Source organism: Theobroma cacao, chromosome 8 (genome assembly GCF_053813885.1).
Source record: "Theobroma cacao isolate CCN51 chromosome 8, ASM5381388v1, whole genome shotgun sequence".
In the NCBI taxonomy this organism is placed as follows: Eukaryota; Viridiplantae; Streptophyta; class Magnoliopsida; order Malvales; family Malvaceae; genus Theobroma; species Theobroma cacao.
In genome coordinates, this window is record NC_142646.1 from 1,496,170 (window position 1) to 1,517,728 (window position 21,559).

The following is a 21,559-nucleotide window of genomic DNA, read 5'->3' on the forward strand; positions in this document are numbered from 1 at the left end:
TCATTTTCCCTGCACGTCCTCGAAAGATAGTGATTTTCATTGTCCTTTCAACATCTCTATGCATGACTACAACAGCTAACAGGAAAAAGTTATATATTCCCATATGGTTTACAGACTCACAAGCAAACAATCTTAAAACTGGGAGTGTGCAAAAGATAGCCCACTTTTTCTCCTCCTTTTGCAGATTACAGCAACGCAGTCCACAGAAGAATTTAACATATTGAGAGCTCTCCTTGTGTGACAAGCGAGAGACAGAGTTTACACTGTTTTTGAGCTGAAAGTACTTTTGAGTCTCCCAAAGAAATGTAACTGCAGGCAATAAAGCTGAAGGATTGATGCTTTTGCTTGTTGTTTTATGGTCAGGGAAGAAGTTGGGGACCATCTTTCCCTGTCATCTTATTCATTTCTTCTTGGCCAATTACATTTGCCTTTTTGAAGAACTAGCAGAGGTCTATGTATCTAGGTCTTCTAGCTTTTGGCTGATTAGATTTAGACCTAATCCCTTTCTTTTTTCTCTGAGGGAGAGATAAAAGTCATTCTTTTTCCTCTATGCATTATTAGTATTTGTTACTGCCATCAACAAAGGTATTTGCAGTTTTCCACCTACTGACAGATGCTTTGTTGCTTGCTTTCCCATTCATTTTTCCTGCTTATTAAAGACAAGTGAGTTCCACTATCTTTTCAACTTTATCATTAGTTCCTTAATTCTCCCAATCAGGGCTTCAGTTAGTTACAAATGGCTCATTAGTTTATTTCTTTGTCTTGTTTTCAGTAATACCGTTCCTGTACTTCAACCCCTTCCCTACTTTTCCCTTCTCCATGCTTTGCCACACTGAAACTCCTTGTTTCCTTTCCCTCCCTTTCCCCCGGTTCCCATTTCAATTTGTGAATCCTCAACAAGGTTTGCTTCCAGCTTAGTTTTAAAACGGTTTTGCTTACCAAGGAAAAGCAACTGAGCTGATTGTATTCTTACTTGTGGCTACTGATTCTGGGATCTCTTTGTGGCTCTAGATCTTACTTGCTTTGGGTGCAAAAGGCAGTACAGATTTCCATTTCAGACCTGTCAGCCATTACTTCAGGTGGACCTGTGTTTAATGCCCAGCAACTTACGGCTTTGTACTTGTTATCGATTGCTGAATATATTCACCTTGCTTCAATCTGAGTCTTACCCATTACCCGCTTTTAATGCTTGTCACGTGGAATGGTAATTTGTCTTTGCTTTGCTTACCATATCTATGGCTCAATAATTTTAGTTGACTCGGTGACTCACTGGTCTTAAAATGGTACTTCCAGATTCTGCATCTCTTTCATTCCTTAATCAAGGCTCATAGTTTCTTTTGCCTCTCGTATTTGAAGGCCACTTGCCCTGGCTTTTTAGCAACTCTTGAAAACCTTTAACTTCCATTTCTGTTACTATGGTTTCCCGAGATTCACCTCCAAATCCAGCTTCTAGTATCCTACACCATTTTATTATCTCAGATTCTATTAATAGCCAAAACCAATTCGAAGGCCAACATTTTGGTGCTTATGGCTCTGCTTTGAGAGGCAACCACCACAACACATTTCCCCAGTCCCTTGGCTTGTTGCCTAGCATTCAGTCTCTTGGGGAAAGAATGTCTAGATCAATGGACCTTCTTCCAGCTCCCATTGTCGCAGAAGAATCTGAGATTAGCCAGACTAGACACTTGATGGACCTTCTTGGAGCAGCTAACGAGACGAGCCACCAGACTCAGAGGCTCTCACTGTCTCTGGGTTCTCACATGCTTGGTCCTTCCTTAAATTCTAATATTGCAAGTTCCAGTTACTTGCTTTCCGGGGCAGAAGACAGAGAAGTTTGTAATCCAGGAGTCGAACACATAAGTGATGATTACTCTTTCACAGCTAGCACATTTGCTTCAGCTTCCACCTCATTACACCGATCTTGTTCGACTGCGTACGGAGCAGAATCTTTCGGTACTGCTATTGGGAATTCGAGGTATCTAAGGCCAGCTCAGTCCCTTCTAGATGAAGTTGTCAATGTTGGCAGCAAAAATTTTGAGGATCATGTTTTTGGGAAGTTATATCTAGGTGACAGAGGGGTAGGTTCAAGACTTTCCTCTGAATTAAAAGCAGAATTCTGCAGTAACGAGATATCATTGCCCGAAAAACACGACCTTCAGATTAGACTTGCAAAGCTCATTGGATTGCTGGAGGAGGTTAGCAAGACCCTGTTGGACATCTTGTCGTGTCAGTTACTATTTTTTAACTTGATTTCTTACTTCATAACGTCATTATTGTTATATTTTCAGGTTGAGATCAGATACGAGAAATACTACCAGCAAATGGAAGAAGTGGTTTCATCATTTGAAGCGCTAGCCGGTGTAGGATCAGCAAAGACTTATACTGCTTTGGCACTCCAAGCAATGTCCAGGCATTTTGGCAGTCTAAGAGATGCCATAATATCTCAAATAAATGTCATCAGGAAAAGGTTTTCACAGGATTTACCGAAAATCAACAGGGGGTTATCTCAACTTAGCCTGTTTGATAGAGATTCTAGACACAACCGACTGTCCCTTCAACAGCTTGGAATGATCCCAAGCCAAAGGCAAGCTTGGAGGCCTATTAGAGGATTGCCAGAGACCTCTGTAGCAATCCTTCGGTCTTGGCTTTTCGAACACTTCCTTCACCCGTAAGTGCATCTAAGTATAATCACGTCCTGCATTGATTCTTTAAAGCACAACTCTTAACATTTGTTTCATGGTTCTTATCAGTTATCCAACAGACTCCGAGAAGCTGATGTTGGCATCACAGACAGGCCTGACCAAGAATCAAGTAATTCCTTTTAACAAGATTCAACTTACCCACGAATCATCTATTTGTGTACGCTTAGTTGATGCTTTTGTTTATGTCAAACTGGGTCTAATTACTGTTAATTCAGGTATCAAACTGGTTTATAAATGCTCGAGTTCGACTTTGGAAGCCTATGATAGAAGAAATGTACAAAGAAGAGTTTGCAGACTCTCCTCAAGACTCTGGTCCATCATTAGCTAGCAGTTCCATGGGCAGGGAAGGTATTGCAGCAGATCAAGCTGAGGATTGAAAGAGTAGCAAAGATCACTTTAGACAGATAGTAATCTATGCTCCTTACACCTTTCGTTTTTGTACCCAAGGTTATTAGACTAATCAGATTGTACAATGCTCTTCCAGGATTTGATTGAAAACTAATTAGGCTCAAAAATTCAAGTCTCCAATCCATTTTTGAAGCTTAATAGTGGAAGCTAGCTCTCATAACTTCCTCATGGCACGACATGGAAATCAGTTTTGGCAGTTGAATTTGCTGTGTTTAAGCCATTTTTGTTGTAAAAGAGAAAGAAATTTTTTTTTTACTGAAGGAAAGTTTGATTGAAATAAACAGACAGACAACTCACATTCTTGTATGATATTGTTTAGTCCTATTCACTAGAGTCCAGCCTGCCACCCACCCCCCCCTGGCCCCTGTGAAAATCCATAAGAAAAATTAAATGACTTTGTGAACTTCAATTTTGATGGCGACCCTCATCCATCTACTTGTTCAATGTCCATATTCCTCAAGATTTTGTTTCCCAATTAATAAAAAGAAATAGACTTAATCAATAAAAAAACTCTTTAAATTATAATTAATTATCGAAATAAATTCTTAAAATTTTAAATCAGATAAATTTTTTAAATTAATGCAAATATAACTGTGTCTCAATGATGGGTGAGATTATCCGGTGACGGGTGACATGTCTTGTTGGTGAATCCGATGTCGGTAGTCGGTCGGATTCGAAATCATAAGAAGAGAATTAAATATGGTTTAGGCAACAAATATTCTCTTTCTTTTTTTTATTAATAATTGTTTTTTATTATTATTAGTACATTCGAACAAAGTTACAAATTGCAATGAAAGGAACCTTACCGAATCCTATTCTCCCCCCCGACCAAAAATGAAAAAAGTCAACATGATTGGAACAACTCCAAAAGCAAATTGTCCCATGCCACGTGGAAAAATCAGAGTGTTCCAATATCTCGAATCTCCGTTATCTCGCTACGGTAGCGAAAGATTTTCTCGATCGTCCGATTTAGTTAACATTGTTTCTCTCTCTCCCAAATTCTCGACCAATCATAATTCGCATTTCTCTTCAAAGAAGAAAGTAGTGTAATCGTACAGATCTTTGCCCTTCCCCAAGTTTGCTGTTAGTATAAAAAAGAAAGAGACCAGACGGTACAGTCTCTCTCTCGCTCTCTCGTGCGGAAGCCATGACAAGCTCTTCCGCTCATTCACGCAAGGTTTCGATATTTTTGTTATTTCTATATTTATTTAAGTTATTTATTATCCCTAGTTTCGGTTGCGTCTGGCAGATTTTCTTTTCTTTGTTGTTTTTCTATTTGTTTGATGTTTTTGACTTTTTATTATTTGGGGGGGATATGTTTTTGCGTAGGCTTTAAGCAAGATCGCATGTAATAGACTCCAGAAGGAGCTTGTGGAGTGGCAGGTTAATCCACCAGCTGGGTTCAAGCACAAAGTTACTGATAATCTCCAAAGGTTCATTTTTTCTTCTACTCTTTTAATCAATTTCTTTCAATTTTTCGGGAAAGTTAAACTTTTAATCGGGGGATTAATTTGGGTTTTCGGTCTTTAATTTGTTTTATTTTTTTGTCAAAAGATGGATAATCGAAGTCAACGGAGCCCCTGGAACGCTTTATGCCAATGAAACTTATCAACTACAGGTTGATTTTCCCGAGCATTACCCTATGGAGGCACCCCAGGTACTCCTTCTCTTTCCTTTTTGTCATTTTAGATTGTTTTCTTACTGAGTAATTAGTGAAAGTGAAAAGATAAATAACAATTGAATGAAGATTATGGTATTCTTTTGTTGATTGAGCAGGTGATTTTTGTCCCTCCGGCTCCGCTGCATCCTCACATTTATAGCAATGGACATATTTGTTTAGGTATTGGCTAGTGTTAATTCTTTTGTTAATCAGCACGATTTGTTAACTTGTTGTTTCCCTTGTTGCTAACTATAGTTGTTTTAAACATCTAGTTTTGTAATCATATTGCTTGAAGTTTGTATGATGTTTACGGTTGATAGAGAATGATGATTTGTGAAGTCCGATGGCCATGATATTGATTATTTGTAATCATAAATGTAGTGGTTCTTTTTGACATATCTCTTTTGAGTTTCCTCTCATCTTTCTTGAGAGAGTGTAGTCATGTAATTCTGTTAAAGATAATTCTGATTCTGGTGATAGATTTTAAGAAATGGCATACTGCATAAGTGGAAGGTCCTCTAATTTGTCAATGATGTATGTTAATGCTTTTGTTGGATGTAAATCGTGGTATGCTATATGATGGGTATAGCAACTTTTATATATTGTTGAAAGTAGTTCTTGAGCCAATTATTTATGCTTTGGAACTATACACTTTTCCTGTGTTGTTGTCATTTTCGTCATTCCTCCTACTCAAGCTGTGAGTATATAAAGATTCACTAAAAACCATCAATTTGATTGTGGTGCTGAATACTTTTTAAGTGATAATTCTCCCTTGTTCTACTTTCAGAGGTGAGTGGAGAGGTACTGAAATTTTCTGTTGCTGTCCTATTCTTGGAGTTTCTCTAGTCTAAGTACATTACCGGTTATCAAAGGGAATTTGTTTTTCTTAAATCATATAATGGAACTATTTGTAGAAAAATATGTAAAGGAAGATGTCTAAGAGAGGTTGGTCATAGTTATACGTTCCGAGTGTCAAATTGTTGGTAAAATTTGTAAAGTGCTTGTTTGGAGCTCTTTACTTATTTCAGTCATGAGTGAGTCTTGACTCTCAAGAATGTTGGGTGCATCACACAAGCAAGTAAAATTTGGTTTGCCCTGAAAGTTTGTCTTCTGTGTTTGTGGACTCTAGATATGATCCTCGAGGTGTTGATGATTAGGTCAGTTTCATGTAGACGTTGGATATGGCATTTTGTTTCCAACTATTCTTTCTTAGATGTTTGCTTTAATTGTAAGCCTCCCTGGCCTTCAAGAAATCTGTTATGGCTTGTTTTATGCATCAATTATTATTTTATTTGAAAATGTGTTCTTGCTGTTTGTGCTTCATATGCATGTGAGTATTCATTTAGTCAAGTTTCTGATGCTTCCAGGATATCATGATCCATTACACTTTAATGCTGATCCGTTTGATAATAATATGTCATTCTGCTATTTTTCTGGTATGCATCTGAGACAAATATAGAGACTTAATGTAAAACAGTTAGGCGTACCAAGTTCTTGAATAATGTAGAAAAACAAGAAAGACTGCTTGGCCATTAATATCGATTTTGCACCTTTCCTTGTCATATGCATGTGGCAATTATCTAAGAAACCAACATACAACATTTTGTTCATATTTTGCAGATATTCTGTATGATTCCTGGTCCCCAGCCATGACTGTCAGTTCCATCTGTATCAGCATTCTCTCCATGTTATCAAGCTCAACCGTGAAGGTCTGTTGGAACTGTTACACGTTTTGACCATTTGTTTATGTTATCCGAGGTCTGGTCTTTATCCAGTCAAAGCTGGAATACTGAATTTACTTTTGTCATTATGCAGCAACGGCCAGCTGATAATGATCGATACGTTAAGAACTGTCGGAATGGCAGGTCTCCCAAGGAGACGAGATGGTGGTTCCATGACGATAAAGTGTAATGATATAAACCTGTTATCTATAATCTGCGTATAAAACCGAGGGTTTTATCAGGGAAAATGGGAAAGGGAGGATGGACCCTCCCTAATTGCCATGGTAACCTTATACATTTCTCTTGCTGTGTATGAAATTATGAATTAAACTTAGATTTAATTTGAATGTGGTTGCCTCCTCCAAGCAGCAGTGGAGATAATGTTAACCTGTTCCTCTTTTAATCATGTTATACACCCACTCATTGACTGTAGTAGGACAGCGTGGGAGGACAATACACCTCGTTGCAGGTTGGTCGTTTACCTATATATAAGGCTAAATTATGCCAACTGGAGAGTGAATCTTCTGACTCGATGGCGCTGCGAAGTGTTAAGTTGGGATGGAATTTGGATAAGGTTAAGGCGATAGCCGCATGAAGTTCTTCCTCTTGGCTTATTCTTAACTGTTGAGAATTTGGCAGTTCTGAAAGTTCTATCTAATGAAAATGTTTGTTCCTAATATCTTGGTTGCCCTTTTTCTTAATCCTCCATTAGATGGTTGAGAAGAGGATTTTCTTTTTTTTTTAGGTTTTAATTAACAAAATTTGAGGGCAAATTAGTAATAAATCAGAAAATTTAAGGAATGGTCGAAAAGGAAGAAAAGAAGACGATTTTGGGTAAAAAAGACTAATTATCATATAATTTAAGGGATAATGGCAATGGTCTAATGGAGAGTGAGGGACAGGGACACCGGTTCAAGGGCTAAGTTGGGCTTGGATTTAGTTCTAAAAGTCCAGGCCCGAGTCCTCGCGGGCCTGGTCCATGGACACTGGGCATGCCCTTTTATTTTTTATATTAACTAATTCCAAAACGGCGCCGTTTCAGAACAGGATCGAGTTAAAGTCTGCAACCTTACACAATTGGCCTTCTCCTGTTCTCACTGCAAACCGAAAAGCTGAAAGTGAAAATGCTGCTGCGACGACTGCCTTCAACCGCCGTTTCCGTCACAACGACCGCTCTGTCCCGCCGTCGTACGTCTCCTTACTTCTTCTCTACTCAACCCGGCCTCAAATTCCTCAATTCTCTCTCCTTTTACCCCAAACTTTTCCTCCTTTCCTTTAGCTCGACCTCCCAAAGTTCATCAGAATTCACCGACTTCATCACCGAACAAGCGTCCAAACGCGTAAAACCTCCATTCTTTTCCCTTTTTCTACTCTTTTGAACTTTATGAGGAAACTAATGTAACGCAGTTTTTTGGTTATTGCGGTGGCAGGGACCTCTGAAACCTGGACTCTATCTCGTTGGAACACCAATTGGAAACCTTGAAGATATCACTTTACGGTAATTAGTCCTCTTCTTTCATTTATTTCTTTATTTTTTAAGCAAAAAAATTATTGGTAATTTCTTCAATGCAGAGCTCTTCGGGTCTTGAAATCAGCTGACGTCATACTCTCGGAGGACACGCGGCATTCCGGCAAGTTACTTCACTATTACAGCATCAAAACTCCTCTCGTAAGTGAGTTTGAGCCATTTTCTGTGGTCGCTTTGATGCCTTTCATTGTTTTTATTTTTCAATTTCTGATTGTGCGGTTTTTAGACTCCAGCTAAGTTATCACAAATTTAATGAATCTCAAAGAGAACAAACGGTTCTAAAGAGGTTAAAGCGAGGTGAGATCATAGCATTGATCAGCGATGCGGGAATGCCAGGCATTAGCGATCCTGGTACCGAACTGGTGAGTATTTGCATCCTGCTTGGCTGAATTCCGTAGAATGTTTGCTGATACAAGTTTTAGATGGATTATTTGTTTATCTTTGGTCTTTGATGAAGAATGTACCGGCTGATGGTTGGATTCTCGGTGTAGGCGAAGTTATGTGTGGATGAAAACATTCTTGTCATTCCAATTCCAGGACCCTCTGCCTTCTTAACTGCTCTTTCTGCCTCAGGGTTGTCCACTGATGAGTTTACATTTGGTAATTTTTTTGTGAAACATTGTTGTAGAGCATGCTTCTGTGAATGTGTGGAAATTATTACTGATATCACGTACAATGTTGCAGTTGGATTTCTTCCGAGACATGCTGGTTCACGGAAGGAGAGGCTGATGGCTTCTGCAAGTGAGACAACAACGCAAATCTTCTATGTTCCTCCTCACAAGCTTTGTCAGTTTCTTGAAGAAAGTTCCCCAATTTTTGGTGACTCAAGGTGAACAATATATCTGCATATCTTCCATTAGCTGTGATTAATTTACTATTAAATGGTAGGAGTCAGAGGAAGGCTTGAAAGAGCTATTCATTTTTTGTGAAGGGACTTGGTATGACAAGATGGATTGTATGGTTTATTATTTTACTATGAGGAGGAGAAATACGCTTGAGCCAGAAGTATCCTCTTTTTAATTTTATGGCAGATACTCATGTTTGAATGTATTTGCATTGCTGAAAAACATATAGGTGGTGTATAAGGTGAAAAATAAATTAAGGGTTCCCTAATTATGTAAAGCTTGTTACTTAACTTGCTGTAGTTTTATACTAATCCATTATCAAATTAATATCAGGAATCCCCATTAGCAGTTCCCTAGGCATTCTAGTTAGAGTGGTGAAAAATTCTGGTTCACTACAATTGGTTGGGCAAGTTTCTGTCATCTTTAAGTGCATGAGCCTTGCTTGCTTGTTTGACATTATGTGCTTTGTCCTTGCTTCAGTTAGTTATCTTTCATGCTTTTATAATACTTTCTCAGTTGCATTCATTGGAATCTTTAAAGTCAGTGTTCAGTAGAAATAACAGATGACTCTTTAGGGGTTATTATGACGGTTTTTTTATTTTCATTGCAGACGGTGTGTTATAGCTCGGGAACTTACAAAAATACATGAAGAGGTAGGTTTATATTGTGTTTCTGGTTATCTTTTTATGCTGCTTCGTCAAGAATTTGCGAGATTTGATTTTATTGTTGCTAGCATATATGTGTATGTAAACTTAATGGCCTCAATGGTTCAAATAGAAACATAGCCTCTTCTTCTTTCATGTCTTTCAGTAACTAAATTATTAATGTTTATAGCTTCAATCAATGAGCATGTTCTGCCTTTTATCACTTTCTTGTAGACCTCATCACCCAAAACCAGAAGATGACCATTGCCTAAATGCTTTAGGTGAACCTGCTTTACGCGAAAATTTTAAGAATAGGGCTTACTCTTAGGAGGCTTACCTTCTTCTGTTTGGACCTTTTTTTTCTTGATCAGAATTTGAACCGTATTTATGTGGGCTTTGTTGGGCTAGCATCATTTTATTTGGACCTTATGTTATAGGGCTTTATAAAGCCCATATACGCAGGTCTTTGGACTATTGAAGTACTTTCTGATGATTGAATGTTGAGTATGAGTTTAAGAATTGAAAAAATTTTGGTTTATGAGAATAGAGTTTTTCCTTCAATGTTGTTCTTTCCGTTAAGTTCAAGCTTTTATTCTGTTGTGTTCTTCACCCCACATTGGGATTGCTCTTGTTTGCAATATTTGTCTGATACTTTACAACTAGGCTTGCATGGAAGGCGAAAGGAAAAAACATAAAGGGTCATTGGTGTGTCTTTACTGTTTGTAGTCTACAGAACTCTATCTAAGGTAGAAAGGAAATGCAACTGTTCTTGCTCCTAAATGAGTTGAAGCATAACTTCCTAGTTTCAAAACTTCTTATATATGGTTATGATTGAACTTGTCTGCATACATATTTCCAGGTGACTTTTGTTTATGGAAATAAATTGGAAGAATTTTGTGAGTATCCAGCTGTTTGGCGTCTGTCTGTTTGTACCTCAACTTTGTAATTCGGTGCTTCATGGTCCTACGGGCTTGGGACTGTCCAATTTTGTTGTAGATTAATGGGGTTGTAACTATCTGTTTTGACCTCTGCTTTTATGTGTGCAACATTTAGAAAGAAGAGAAGAAAACATTTTATTTATGATATTATGAGCAAGGATGCTAATGGCAAAAAACAGAAGAAGCTAGCTAGCTAGAGAATGGCTTTGTATGGACTGTAGAAAACATCCTCATTGCAAGATCATTTCTTTGATATATGAAGTGCCGCTTTTGCAGACCCTGTTTAGTTTAACAGCTAAGCATTCATTCTGTTATTGGCTTCCTACCCAGCCGTACTTTTGGTGGTTTGACCCAGAAGTCTAGCACTTGAACCCTATTGGTTGGGATTGGTCCATTACCTCACCACTCATTGCCACTTGATGTAATATTTATGTCATTTCACCATCATGCAGCTGCAATGATTTGAAGATCTTATTTTAAGGAAATACAATGAAAGCACTTAGGTAGTAGTTCAATAGACATGCCAATTTTTTTTAAGCTAACTCTTTTGGATGAAAGGAAATTTTATTTGTGCTAAATCCATTAACCAGTTTGACCTTGATTTACTTTGTGGATTTTTCTTTATATAATCCTTGATTTAGTAATGAAGATGATTAATTCTTGCAGTTTTGGCGGGGCACTTTGGGGAAAGCAAAAGAAGTTTTTTCAACTCATCAGCCAAAGGGAGAAATTACACTCTTGATTGAAGGCAATGCAAATTGCACTGTAGAAACTCCATCAGAGTGTCAGTTAGAAAATGAACTGAGAGAATTGATCTCCAGTGGTCATAGTCTTTCTTCGGTAATGATTTTTCACTGCATTTATAATTTATCAAATTTAAGTTTATTACTGTACAAATTTATATCTTGCAGAGGCCTGATCTGAAATTCTCAGGAAGTTAATCTTTAACAATTGAATATGATGTGTATCGCAGGCAGTCAAATTGGTGGCTCAAGGAACATCAATGAAAAAGAAAATGATATATTCACTTGCCTTGAGAAAGTTTGGAAAGAAAAGTGAGGCAGAGGATTCAAATTAATGCCATGCTGTGAGTGACATTAAGTGCTAGCATCTTATAACTCTGTGCTAGTAAGAAGGTTTCGAATTTGATACCTTGAAAAGGCATAAGTTAAAGAACACCGGTTAACCCTTTTAACCTTTATAACTACTTTTGCTTGAACAGGGAAATTTATGCTAGGCTATTTTTCCTTTTTACCCCATTTTTTGATGTCCAGGGGGTGCTATGGTTAGAGCAAAAGTTGAATAAAGTACTTTTGAGTCAGACATTTGATAGGGAGAACAGGCCATATCGGAGTTATGGAGCAGTAATTTTAGATGCAGTACTATCAATTTGCCCAAGTTCTTAACCTTGACAAATCACTAAATATATCAGATCTGAACTACAATTTTACTTGTGATTTTTCTGTTGTTAATAGTTGGACCTCCATTTTGTTCACCAACTGCTTAAGTTGTATGTAACCAGGACAAACGGGTTTCGACGGCAGATTCTTTTTCATCCTTTAAATTTATCAGTAAGTCTGTTTCCTTCCACTTTCCTGTTCATATTTCCATTCTATTTCCTTGCTTTCTTAGGGGGAAAATGGAAGAGGGAGGAGGGAAAAATAACTATGGCAATGTCACTTCAGAAGTCAACAGCCAACTAGTTATCCTAGGGGAAGGATTCAGGGCACGTTTCTATCATGTCATGTCTTACGCCTTACTGTATAAATGTTTTCTTGTTTTGTTTCCTTTTTTTATCTTTTTTTTCCTGATATGATGTTGCCAATCCTGTCTTATTTGCGAGTGCCCCTGGAAAGGCGACAAAGACTTCGTAATCAAAGTGAATCCTGCAAGTAGAGGAAAAACATGGAATATCCCAAAACAAAGATGCTTGCAGATCTTCTGCTCTGTAGTCGATGTCATCTGAAACTAATCAACGTGCATTTTTTTTTACAAAATACTACTTCTGATAATTACATGTCCAAAAAAAAGGGGTAAAAGCAGCAAATCGCCGATCCACGCTGGATGGAACTGGTACCAGCTGTGCCAGGAAACTGCAGACAAGATCCACAAGGCAATCAGTTGGGACGGTCGGGATCCCGAGCACTGCAATTACTATAACATCACATGTGCACTGCAAGATCATAGGCCCCCCCACCACCTTCTCCCAAATCAATCCTCCTCTTTCCACCGTCTGGTATCAGTTACTCCCCACAGAAAACAACTCCTAAAATTGCGCCACAGCGGGAAAAAACACCCTCCCTTCCTAATCACGATAATACCTAAGCCTCCCCTGTCCAATCCAACCCTCTTTCCGGTATGGGTTAACCGAGAATCATCAATTATCCTTCTTGTCCCTTAGCCCATATGCCCATTTCTATGTACAACAAGAACAAGAATATTCCTAAGTCAGTAGTACGTTAATGTCGTTACTAGCTTTTGTTTTGTATCAGTTGTCATCACCATGAAGCCATATTCGAAGAAGAGGAAGGGAAGGAGGGTCTGAAAATCTGTTGGCCAGTGGCCAAAATGTGCCTTGGGTCAAATTCCATTTTCATTTGATGGAACCGATCCCACTTATCGCCAAAGTGGTCCATCCACTCCTCTTGCGTAGTGTAATGAGGTAGATACTGCTTCACCTTGATACCGGCGTCATCACAGAATCTAAGAATCCGACGGTTCTGATCGGTAACGCACTCCAAGCTCCGGGTCTCCTCCCCATTATCCAAGGCTGACCTTAGCAATGCCACCAGGTAAAACACATCCTCATCGGGCGTCACCACAGAGCTCCTAGGGTCCCATCTGCACCATATTACAAAAACACGCGTCAGCGGAGCGCAAATGCAGCAATTTGGCTTTGCAAAAAACATGTTATGCATTTGTGTGTGGAAACGGTAGTTGAGATTTGATGGTTCTGAACGAATCAAAGGGACCCAGGCTTAGCGGGGGTGATGGGTCGTTAACCTGTACTAACGGCTCTGTTCCTGGAACTAATTTGTAACAAGACATGGATACTTCCCATCAGTGGGGCCCTGGGAGAAGATCTCCTGACACGAGAATCCTCCCACTTGGAGGATCATTACCGTCGATTTGTTGGGTTCCGGTCAACAAAAGAGCTAAAGTGTTTATCAATCGTAGCTGGCCTCGATCGCTAAAAACATTCATCTGTTGGTGTTGGGAGCATCTGCATGTTGCTCCACGTGTTCTCCTTTCTGATCCACTGCTATGTGTCTTGATCTTGTGTCAGGACCACCATTAGTGGATTAACTCATGGTACTAGGTACTACCTGATTTTTTTACCACCGCTCACCCCCCCCCCCCCCTCTCTTGTTTTCCATCTTCTTCTACCCAACGAAGTAGAGAACTCTCCTTTTCAGAACCGATTCTGAATATGATCAATCAAACTCGAGGCCACTGTAAATTAATCTGCAGTTGCCGACAATCTTTTCTTGTCCTTTTCATTAATGCACGGGTAATTCCTTTACATGGTCTTGAGGCTCTAAAATAACTGTTTGCAAGTGATCAAGGAAAACTCTTTGGAAAGCTATAAACCTCTCTCAAAATTCTACTGCCGACACTCTCATCATCTCCATGTCAAAGGCTTTGATTATTTACCCAATCAAACCCTTAAGCTAAGAGATTGCTCGTGCGTTCATATATGCATGGATACAGCAAGTCAGCATGCATATGTGACATGCACTAGTTACTCATGGTATTGATTTTACATGTCAAAAACATGTTAGAAAATGGAAGGGTGGCTATGGTGGAAGGGATGGGGTCATACATGAGAAGATAACATTTTGCATGTTTCATGCATGCAAATGCAATGCTAGGTGTAAAAAACACAAAAGGACATGAGCAGAGCAATGATAACAATGCATGACATACTTGTTTTTGTTCATTGGGTAGATGAGAATTGGCCCACTGGTTTTATTACCCAAAATGCCCTTGAAGACTCCCTTATCGAAGTCAGCAATCTTTGATTTGGGGACAAAAAGGTTCAGCCATGGGTGTGGAACCTCCCACAAACCCTTGGACCGGAGCTTCAACTCGGCCTTGTGGACCCGGTCCAAGAAATCCACATACAGCAGATCAGTTGTAAAGACTGATGTCGGTATAAAATTTAATTTCTTCAACAGAGACTCTACTTCCTGCACAAAAACAGACCAACCGCAAGCTTCAGAACTAAAATAAAAAACTTTTGCTGTCAATAATTTAAAAAACATCAGAATATGCAATCAAAGTCCACAAAAAAAGAAAGCTGCTGCCAAACCAAAACAGTTGCTTTTGTCAGGATAAGTTCGATTCCAATCAATTCTTTTAATGGGCAAAAAGAGATTAATTAGAGGGGAATAATTTGGTGAGTGGACCATGGACGGCTTAGATTTAGTGATTGTTTAATGTAATATACTATTATAAAGTAGTGTTCATTCTTAGAATTAGATGGGGATGCTAGATCACACAAGATCTTCCATGTTTTCTTGCTTATGTTTCCATTACATTTTTAAGTAGGTTATACTTCATTAAATATTTACTTGACAGAGTAATAATCTCCATCATATAATCTAGGACAAGGGAGGGGCAATCCCCCCTCGGGTGATGATATAAGGCTTTAAACAAAAAATTAAAGAAACCCCAAACGACTTTGGATGTGCACCAATAATGCAAAGAAGGACAGGGATTTTGGTAGAAGGTTCTAACTATTCCAACTAGGAGAGGGGTTCAAGTCTTCAACTTGTTAGTGTATTTTTCAAAAAAATAAACAAAGATGAATTGATAAGGAATATGCTCGCTGTTCAAACACACAGCTTGCATACGTGTCATAGAAGAAAACAAAGAGAGTAGTCATAGATTACTTAGAACTGGTAATCGGTAATAATTAATATTGCACTAATAAGTATCATTGATGATGGATTGAGGGGATGAGGCTTGTAGTAAAAGGTATACCTGATCGATGGTATCAGCGGTAGATTCATGGTAGTTCTTGGTGATTTCCAGGCAATAGAGCACGCCTCCATTAGCCCCGAGAGAGGAAATTTTGACGGGGTTACGGGGGGAAAAGAAGGAAGACCTCCAATTGTTGATGAGGCCTTCATCTACAATGACGAAACCTTCAATATAGTCGAATTTTTGGCTGGTTGGTTTTCCCTGCAGAGAAATGAGGTATTCTTGGTCCGTGGTAAAAGCCGAGAAATTGGAATACAACACCCTGATCCACCTCACCTACAGAGAACAAACAAGGAAACCCACAAGAAATGAGAGAGAGAGAAAGAGAGAGAGAGACCACGTTAGAGGCAAAAACGACACGTCAACAACATTGCCAGCTTTAGAACAGCCGTTTGAATGGGGTTAAAAAGGCTGCAATGGACCCAAACCCCTACCCCCTTTAACTCTTTAGGTCATGATACTTTTCTTTTTAGGTTTTGACAATAACTAATACTAGGAAATTGTAAAAGGTTTCCTGTCCCACTCTGGAAACCCAACCAAAAAACATTTTAAACCAGTAATGATCAAAGGAAAAAGAGAGATACCCTTTGTGGAGCAGGCTCGAGAGAAATTCTAGCTCTGGTGATGATTCCAAATTGTCCTAAACCGCCAAGAACAGCCTGAAACAGCTCTGGGTTTTGTTCTTCTGAGCATGTCAAGAGCTCACCTTTCCCTGTTCACCAAACCCATGATGCAAAATGCAGATAAGCACCTCGATGATGAACTTGAAAAAACTTGTAGTAGTAAAACATTAAAAGAAACAGAGAAGCATGCCGTACCAAACACTCCTGTACATGATGGTCAAGACAAAATTATCTTAATAGTAGTCATGTCCAAAAATGATAAAAAAAAAGTTTTGAAGTCGACAATTAAGACAAAACCCACATCAGAAAAACGTTAACAGAAAATCTTTTGACCAAGGAAAATCTGAACTCTTTGGAGTTATATATAATTCTTTTTTTTTAAAAAAAAGGGAACAATGCAAGAGAAAACGAGCATGCAAAGTTAAAAAAAGAACGAACCTGTAACAACGTCAAGCTCGTAGACATTGCTAATTTGTGGACCATGATTGAAAGCTTGGCCACTAATTCCAGCGTTAGACAAAGTGCCACCAACAGAAAGGTACAAGTAATCGGTCCATGACTTGGGTGCGAGTCCATACTCTAGGGTACTCCTCAACACATCTATCCAAAGCTCCCCACCCCACACGTCCACGTAACTCTCTCGAGCCCAAACTCGAGGCTGAGGTGGCTTCCCTGACGCCATCCGCCCACTCCCTCTCGACCCACTCATCTGAATCACCACCCCGTTCGTGGTCTGAGCCTGTCCGTTTATGGAGTGCCCATGTCCCCTCGCCGACACGGTGAACCCGTGATTTGACCCGTAGGCGGCTTTGACAAGCTTCGCTACGTCCCGGGCCGAAGCTGGGTGCAAGACGGCGAGCGGCTCAGTTCGGATGAGTAAGCCGAAATCGAGGGAAGCCGTTTCCACGTCGGAGGGGTCAACGCTGAGTTGACCGTCAACTCCAAGGCGGAGAAGCTCTGCGGGGTCCAAGGTCAACCCCACAGTAACAATTAATCTACAAATAGCAAACGTTAAAAGAAGCTTAGTTGCCATATCAAAGAAGAATGCCCGTTTTTTCTTTTACAAGGCCCCTTCTTTTGCTGCGCAAGAAATGGTTTCTTTGAATATCGTCTTTTCGCTTGGAGTGTGTGTGGAGCAACGACAATGAATATATAGAGAGAAAAGAAAGGTGGTAAAAAGGGGTGAGGGACACCGTCGGAGAGCGTTGAAAAAGGAACAAAATCTTTGGTGGCAGCGTTAACGTAAGCCCGGATAGCACTTTAAAGATTTACTACGTCAACAATCAACATGCACCGATTCCTCTCTATTCTCTTTCACGTTGTGTATAGAGATAAAAATGGTGGGTAAACTAAAGACTAAACATAAGAGAAGTGAACGAAGGCAACGAGGAACTTCAAGAGAAGAGAAAGAAAAAAAAAAGGGTTTCTGCGTGTATGGAGAAACAGGAGTCTGAGTCTGACCAGTATGCCGCTGATCCTTTTTCTTGTGTCTAGGATATAAGATACAGGTTCTCTTAATTTATAAGACAAAAGCAGAGCGGGAGACACGTGGCCATTCACGTGCGAAGGTCTGGGGAGACACGTGTGGGGAGAGAGAGTTGGGGCCCCTACTTACATGCCCTTCAGGAGGGGAATGGGCGTGGGGTCCATTTTGGATACGGAGGATCTCCGTGGGGTCCCCTGCTGTGGAAGCTTCACGTGGGTGCTGCGCGACTGCGCCCTTCCCCTTCCTCACTGTTCATTTTCAATTTTATCTTCCCTGACTGAAACTTGTACAGGTTTCCAAAGCCTCTTCTGCCCCGATGATGATCCCTCTTTTCAGATTTGAACCAAAACCCAATCTTGATTCTGTCATAACCTGTGAATTACTTCAACTAATCTAACCCAAATTTCCACTAGCTTTATTCCTTTTCCCATAAATAGTATATATAACAAAGCATAAAAACAAGAAGTTGGGTGGTGTTTTTGGTCAAATGTAAGATAGATTTTTCTGTCTTGAGAGAGCCGGGGGCCGGGGGGGTGGGGGGGGGGGGGGGGGGGGGGGGGGGGGGGGGGGGGGGGGGGGGGGTTTACTATGAATTAATTTTCTCATTAATATGGACCACTAAACAAAATAATGTACTACCTTGGGGAAAAAAAATTAAATTCGAAGTTGACCTGCATGGCCCATGCTAGATTTAATAATTTAATCACGCAGACTTTGCATGCCTCACCAAAATATTCAAATAAAACCCTTTGGCTTAGTTTTTGGACCGTTGCTGCTAATATTAAACTAAGATTTTAATTTAATCTTTAGTAGTTTAGAACATTCATGGTTTTCACAAAGGTGCACAAATTTCCATGCTAGCTACCTACGTTTTCCTTGTTGTTTCTGCATCGAATGGTGGGGTTGGTTCCAATGAACCTAATAATAATAATAATCTGTTCATCAAAAGATTGGAAGAACAGGAGTATACGCCTTAAAATTGACGACGAATTTTACCCATATCTTCCACGAGGACTTGGAAACATGTGGGGATTACCATGTCGTAAGTGATTGACAGTGAAACGCGTTTACTTTGATGATCATCACCATCTGTTTAAGTGTGTGAACAGCTTGAACTATGGGGAATGAATTGTTATTTTCCCTCCCATGATCGATTTGGGGGGTCCAACGTTTTGGATTGGAGCATGCTTCCCCTCCCCCCCGCCCCCCCCCCTCCTTAAGACGTGTTGTTTGGTCAAATCAATGTTTTAAATGAGGGGAGAAAGATGGTATTTCCAATTTGTCTTTCATCAATCTTTTCTTTTAATCTACTCCTTTTTCACCCTGCGAGGATGACATGAATTTTCACAGCTTTCATCTCTAACGGCAGGGGTATTATCTTTGTCACTTGCACAAATCAAATGTAAACCAAAAACCCATGACAGATTGATTTATTATGAGGAGAAAGATGAGCAATCTCTCTTCCTTTTTTTGACATGAGTTGATATTTCACAGTGGATGATGTCCTTAAGAGTTGAACAAGCAGCATGAATCTTGCCTGCCATGACCCATGTCTCATATCCTTGCTTCAAACCTAACTGTATTCTTTTGAACTTTTCATGGCATGAGCGACACAACTGAAACAAAAAGGAATCATGTGGACAAATTGCACATGTTTTTTTGTGGACTACGCTAGGAGTTAATTATAAATATTAGGATGGAATTTTCAAACCTCCCTTTTTTTTTTTGTTTTGTTTTTTAATAATGTCACTTGCATGGACCAAACTGTTAGTACTACAAATGAGTAAAAAGGTTAATATTATTACCCTTTGAAATTAGCCACCACATGGAAATTGGAAGGGAAAAAGTTAGAAGTGTGTGAAGGTTTCAAAATCTTTCATAAAAGATTTGATCATTCTTTTAGAAGGATTCAATCTTTCAGTCACCTCTGAAAGAAGAGATTCTATGTTGTCTTAAGGGACAAAAAAAGTTGCTGTCAAGTCCATTTTTTATCAAGTGGGCAGTGGGCAGTGGGCAGCAGTCTCAATTCAACTTTGGTTTCTATTCTTTTCCTTAAAAGAGGAGACTCTAGCTATTCCACACATCTCTATGTTGCTCCACATCCTCCTCAATGCTATACACAAAAACGATACTCTCTCCTATTACAGAAAACCCAAAACACTCTCAACCAAGTTGTTGCCTTCCAGGGAAAGTTAAAGAAAGAAGGAAGAACAAAAAATTACAATAAAAGAAACCAGCTCTGGGTTTCTGGTGATACATTCTAGTTTTGGCAAAGACCCTAGCATCCTAATTAAGGAGAGAGGTCTTCCAGTGAATCAAATGTACTGCAAAAGGCAACCATCAATTCATATCAAAAGATTAACTAAACATTAAATGTCAATTTTTGTAAGTTAATCCGCTAAATCATTAGCATCTCGAGAAATATATTAGATTTGTAATCGTGTTATTTAAGATTTAGGTAATGATAATATTTTGTAATCTTGTTAATAATTAATTAAGATTGACCAGTCACAGTACTTGCCTGTTATTCAAGTAATTTTACTGTTACTAGGGAGGAGTAGTACTTCTTCCAAACTTACAATTATTTATTGCTTGAGACTGGCATGCAAAGTTCACAACCACACCCACAAAAAGTCATCCAGCAATGGGATTAGACCTAACGATGACACGTCACGATCTATGCAATATTCATTGTAACGAGCTGATAGTTATGGATGCCACCAAAGATTTACCTGCTTCCGCTCTTTTGGTTTCTTGTGGCCTCACATCTTCATCTGTCAACTTTCCAATGTGAAATTCTGCTCGATCCATCATTTTTTTCGTTGTTGTTTATTGTATTTTCAATTCCATTATTGAATTCTAACATTCAAACCCAGAAAAGAGAAGGGAAGAAACGATCAAACTTGTTAGCTGTTAGGCTCTGCCAAACTCAATTAGGTTTTACTTGACTAGGAGTACTCTTTGGCTTTTTGGGAACCCCAGGGTTCACTAGATTTGGCTTGTATTATAATATTAATGATATCTTTATATATATATAAATTATTTATTAGGGTTTGAAAGACAACAATAATGCTAGCTAGTACATGTACCAGTTAATCAATTAGAACATTGTTTTGGCCCTTAGATTTCATGAGTTCATACAAGAACCAAGGCTATCTATCTCTCTAGATTTATATTTATATGGTAACCATTTTTACATAGATGTGCTGAGGAAAATCCAAAGCTAACACCATTTATTTATCTGTGTCGGTTGAATAACTACAAAACCTGATTGGGCAGGGAATGCTCGGTGGGTTTGAGAGTGTTATGCCAATAATTTTTAATATCATGGGGCAAAATTTTTAATTGAAATTTCTATTTCTCTATTAGTATATCAATCTTGACCATGACCAAAATTTGACTGTGTTTCAATCAACAAACCAAAATGGATAGACTTAATTAATTAAGAAAGAGTTTGGCAGCGTACTTGTGTGGGAAAAATTTTTCTCAAAGGTGAGCCGAAATCATATGGAAAATTGCTGCATTGTTTTGGTACATGAAATGGCCCACAGATGAACTGGAAATGGGGGATGCTTGCTGCATTAACAGTTTGTTTTGTTAATTAGTTCTGCTAGCAGCCAGCACGTGCAATGAATGCATTTTGTATGGTTTATAAACCATTTTATTTGTTTTATTTATTTTAAAAGTATATATGTGGGAAAAGCATGTCAATCTATGTAATAACGTCGAGAGAGAAAACTCAAATATGCCAGAAAAATGAATCTCTCAGGTATATAATCTAGAGGTAATGATCAAATGGGTGTGGTTGTAATTCCCTCTTGATGGCCATAACCCCCCTTTTTTTTTATCCTTCTAGATTTCTCCTTTTTTATATATTTTAATTTTGATTTAAACAAAAGAATCAAAATTTATAATGGAAGTTCAATCATTTTCAAGTTACAATCTAGTCCCACAAATTGCTATAAGCGCATGCAAGTGCACAGCTATACCACTTGCAGGAAGCATGAGGTGTGCCAAA

General features: G+C 39.0%; 4 protein-coding genes across 4 annotated transcripts; 3 read left to right on the plus strand and 1 right to left on the minus strand.

The window, feature by feature from the left end:
• Positions 1 to 127: 127 nt before the first annotated feature.
• LOC18591455 (BEL1-like homeodomain protein 11) lies at positions 128 to 3,391 on the plus strand. Its single transcript, XM_018125326.2, has 4 exons — positions 128 to 2,195; positions 2,289 to 2,668; positions 2,751 to 2,811; positions 2,918 to 3,391. The coding sequence occupies exons 1-4, from the start codon at positions 1,416 to 1,418 to the stop codon at positions 3,077 to 3,079; spliced, it is 1,383 nt and encodes a 460-aa protein (XP_017980815.1). The 5' UTR covers positions 128 to 1,415; the 3' UTR covers positions 3,080 to 3,391.
• A 693-nt stretch (positions 3,392 to 4,084) lies between these two features.
• On the plus strand, positions 4,085 to 6,878 carry LOC18591456 (putative ubiquitin-conjugating enzyme E2 18). Its single transcript, XM_007017579.3, has 6 exons — positions 4,085 to 4,287; positions 4,440 to 4,543; positions 4,665 to 4,767; positions 4,887 to 4,950; positions 6,391 to 6,479; positions 6,586 to 6,878. Exons 1-6 carry the CDS (start codon positions 4,258 to 4,260, stop codon positions 6,679 to 6,681), a joined length of 486 nt encoding a protein of 161 aa, XP_007017641.1. The 5' UTR covers positions 4,085 to 4,257; the 3' UTR covers positions 6,682 to 6,878.
• Positions 6,879 to 7,561: 683 nt separating this feature from the next.
• On the plus strand, positions 7,562 to 12,036 carry LOC18591457 (Tetrapyrrole (Corrin/Porphyrin) Methylase). The gene is made up of 9 exons (XM_018125810.2): positions 7,562 to 7,831; positions 7,922 to 7,989; positions 8,064 to 8,160; positions 8,253 to 8,381; positions 8,511 to 8,619; positions 8,704 to 8,848; positions 9,475 to 9,517; positions 11,113 to 11,286; positions 11,420 to 12,036. Exons 1-9 carry the CDS (start codon positions 7,616 to 7,618, stop codon positions 11,522 to 11,524), a joined length of 1,086 nt encoding a protein of 361 aa, XP_017981299.2. The 5' UTR covers positions 7,562 to 7,615; the 3' UTR covers positions 11,525 to 12,036.
• Positions 12,037 to 12,359: 323 nt separating this feature from the next.
• On the minus strand, positions 12,360 to 17,541 carry CKX5 (cytokinin oxidase 5). The gene is made up of 5 exons (XM_007017583.3): positions 16,494 to 17,541; positions 16,017 to 16,144; positions 15,433 to 15,708; positions 14,374 to 14,636; positions 12,360 to 13,287 (listed from the first exon to the last, which is right to left on the minus strand). Exons 1-5 carry the CDS (start codon positions 17,086 to 17,088, stop codon positions 12,945 to 12,947), a joined length of 1,605 nt encoding a protein of 534 aa, XP_007017645.2. The 5' UTR covers positions 17,089 to 17,541; the 3' UTR covers positions 12,360 to 12,944.
• Positions 17,542 to 21,559: the final 4,018 nt, after the last annotated feature.

What these genes read in the sequence shown, in the direction of transcription:
- LOC18591455 (XM_018125326.2), top strand. Translation starts at nt 1,416, where the DNA reads ATGGTTTCCCGAGATTCACCTCCAAATCCAGCTTCTAGTATCCTACAC. An exon ending in TCATTGGATTGCTGGAGGAG is followed by an intron (nt 2,196 to 2,288) that starts GTTAGCAAGACC and finishes TTATATTTTCAG; the next exon opens with GTTGAGATCAGATACGAGAA. An exon ending in TTCGAACACTTCCTTCACCC is followed by an intron (nt 2,669 to 2,750) that starts GTAAGTGCATCT and finishes GGTTCTTATCAG; the next exon opens with TTATCCAACAGACTCCGAGA.
- LOC18591456 (XM_007017579.3), top strand. Translation starts at nt 4,258, where the DNA reads ATGACAAGCTCTTCCGCTCATTCACGCAAG. An exon ending in GTTACTGATAATCTCCAAAG is followed by an intron (nt 4,544 to 4,664) that starts GTTCATTTTTTC and finishes TTTTGTCAAAAG; the next exon opens with ATGGATAATCGAAGTCAACG. An exon ending in TATCAAGCTCAACCGTGAAG is followed by an intron (nt 6,480 to 6,585) that starts GTCTGTTGGAAC and finishes GTCATTATGCAG; the next exon opens with CAACGGCCAGCTGATAATGA.
- LOC18591457 (XM_018125810.2), top strand. Translation starts at nt 7,616, where the DNA reads ATGCTGCTGCGACGACTGCCTTCAACCGCCGTTTCCGTCACAACGACC. An exon ending in CACTGATGAGTTTACATTTG is followed by an intron (nt 8,620 to 8,703) that starts GTAATTTTTTTG and finishes ACAATGTTGCAG; the next exon opens with TTGGATTTCTTCCGAGACAT. An exon ending in CCAATTTTTGGTGACTCAAG is followed by an intron (nt 8,849 to 9,474) that starts GTGAACAATATA and finishes TTTTCATTGCAG; the next exon opens with ACGGTGTGTTATAGCTCGGG.
- CKX5 (XM_007017583.3), bottom strand. Translation starts at nt 17,088, where the DNA reads ATGGCAACTAAGCTTCTTTTAACGTTTGCTATTTGTAGATTAATTGTT. An exon ending in TCGAGCCTGCTCCACAAAGG is followed by an intron (nt 15,709 to 16,016) that starts GTATCTCTCTTT and finishes TGTTCTCTGTAG; the next exon opens with GTGAGGTGGATCAGGGTGTT. An exon ending in TACCCAATGAACAAAAACAA is followed by an intron (nt 13,288 to 14,373) that starts GTATGTCATGCA and finishes AATATGGTGCAG; the next exon opens with ATGGGACCCTAGGAGCTCTG.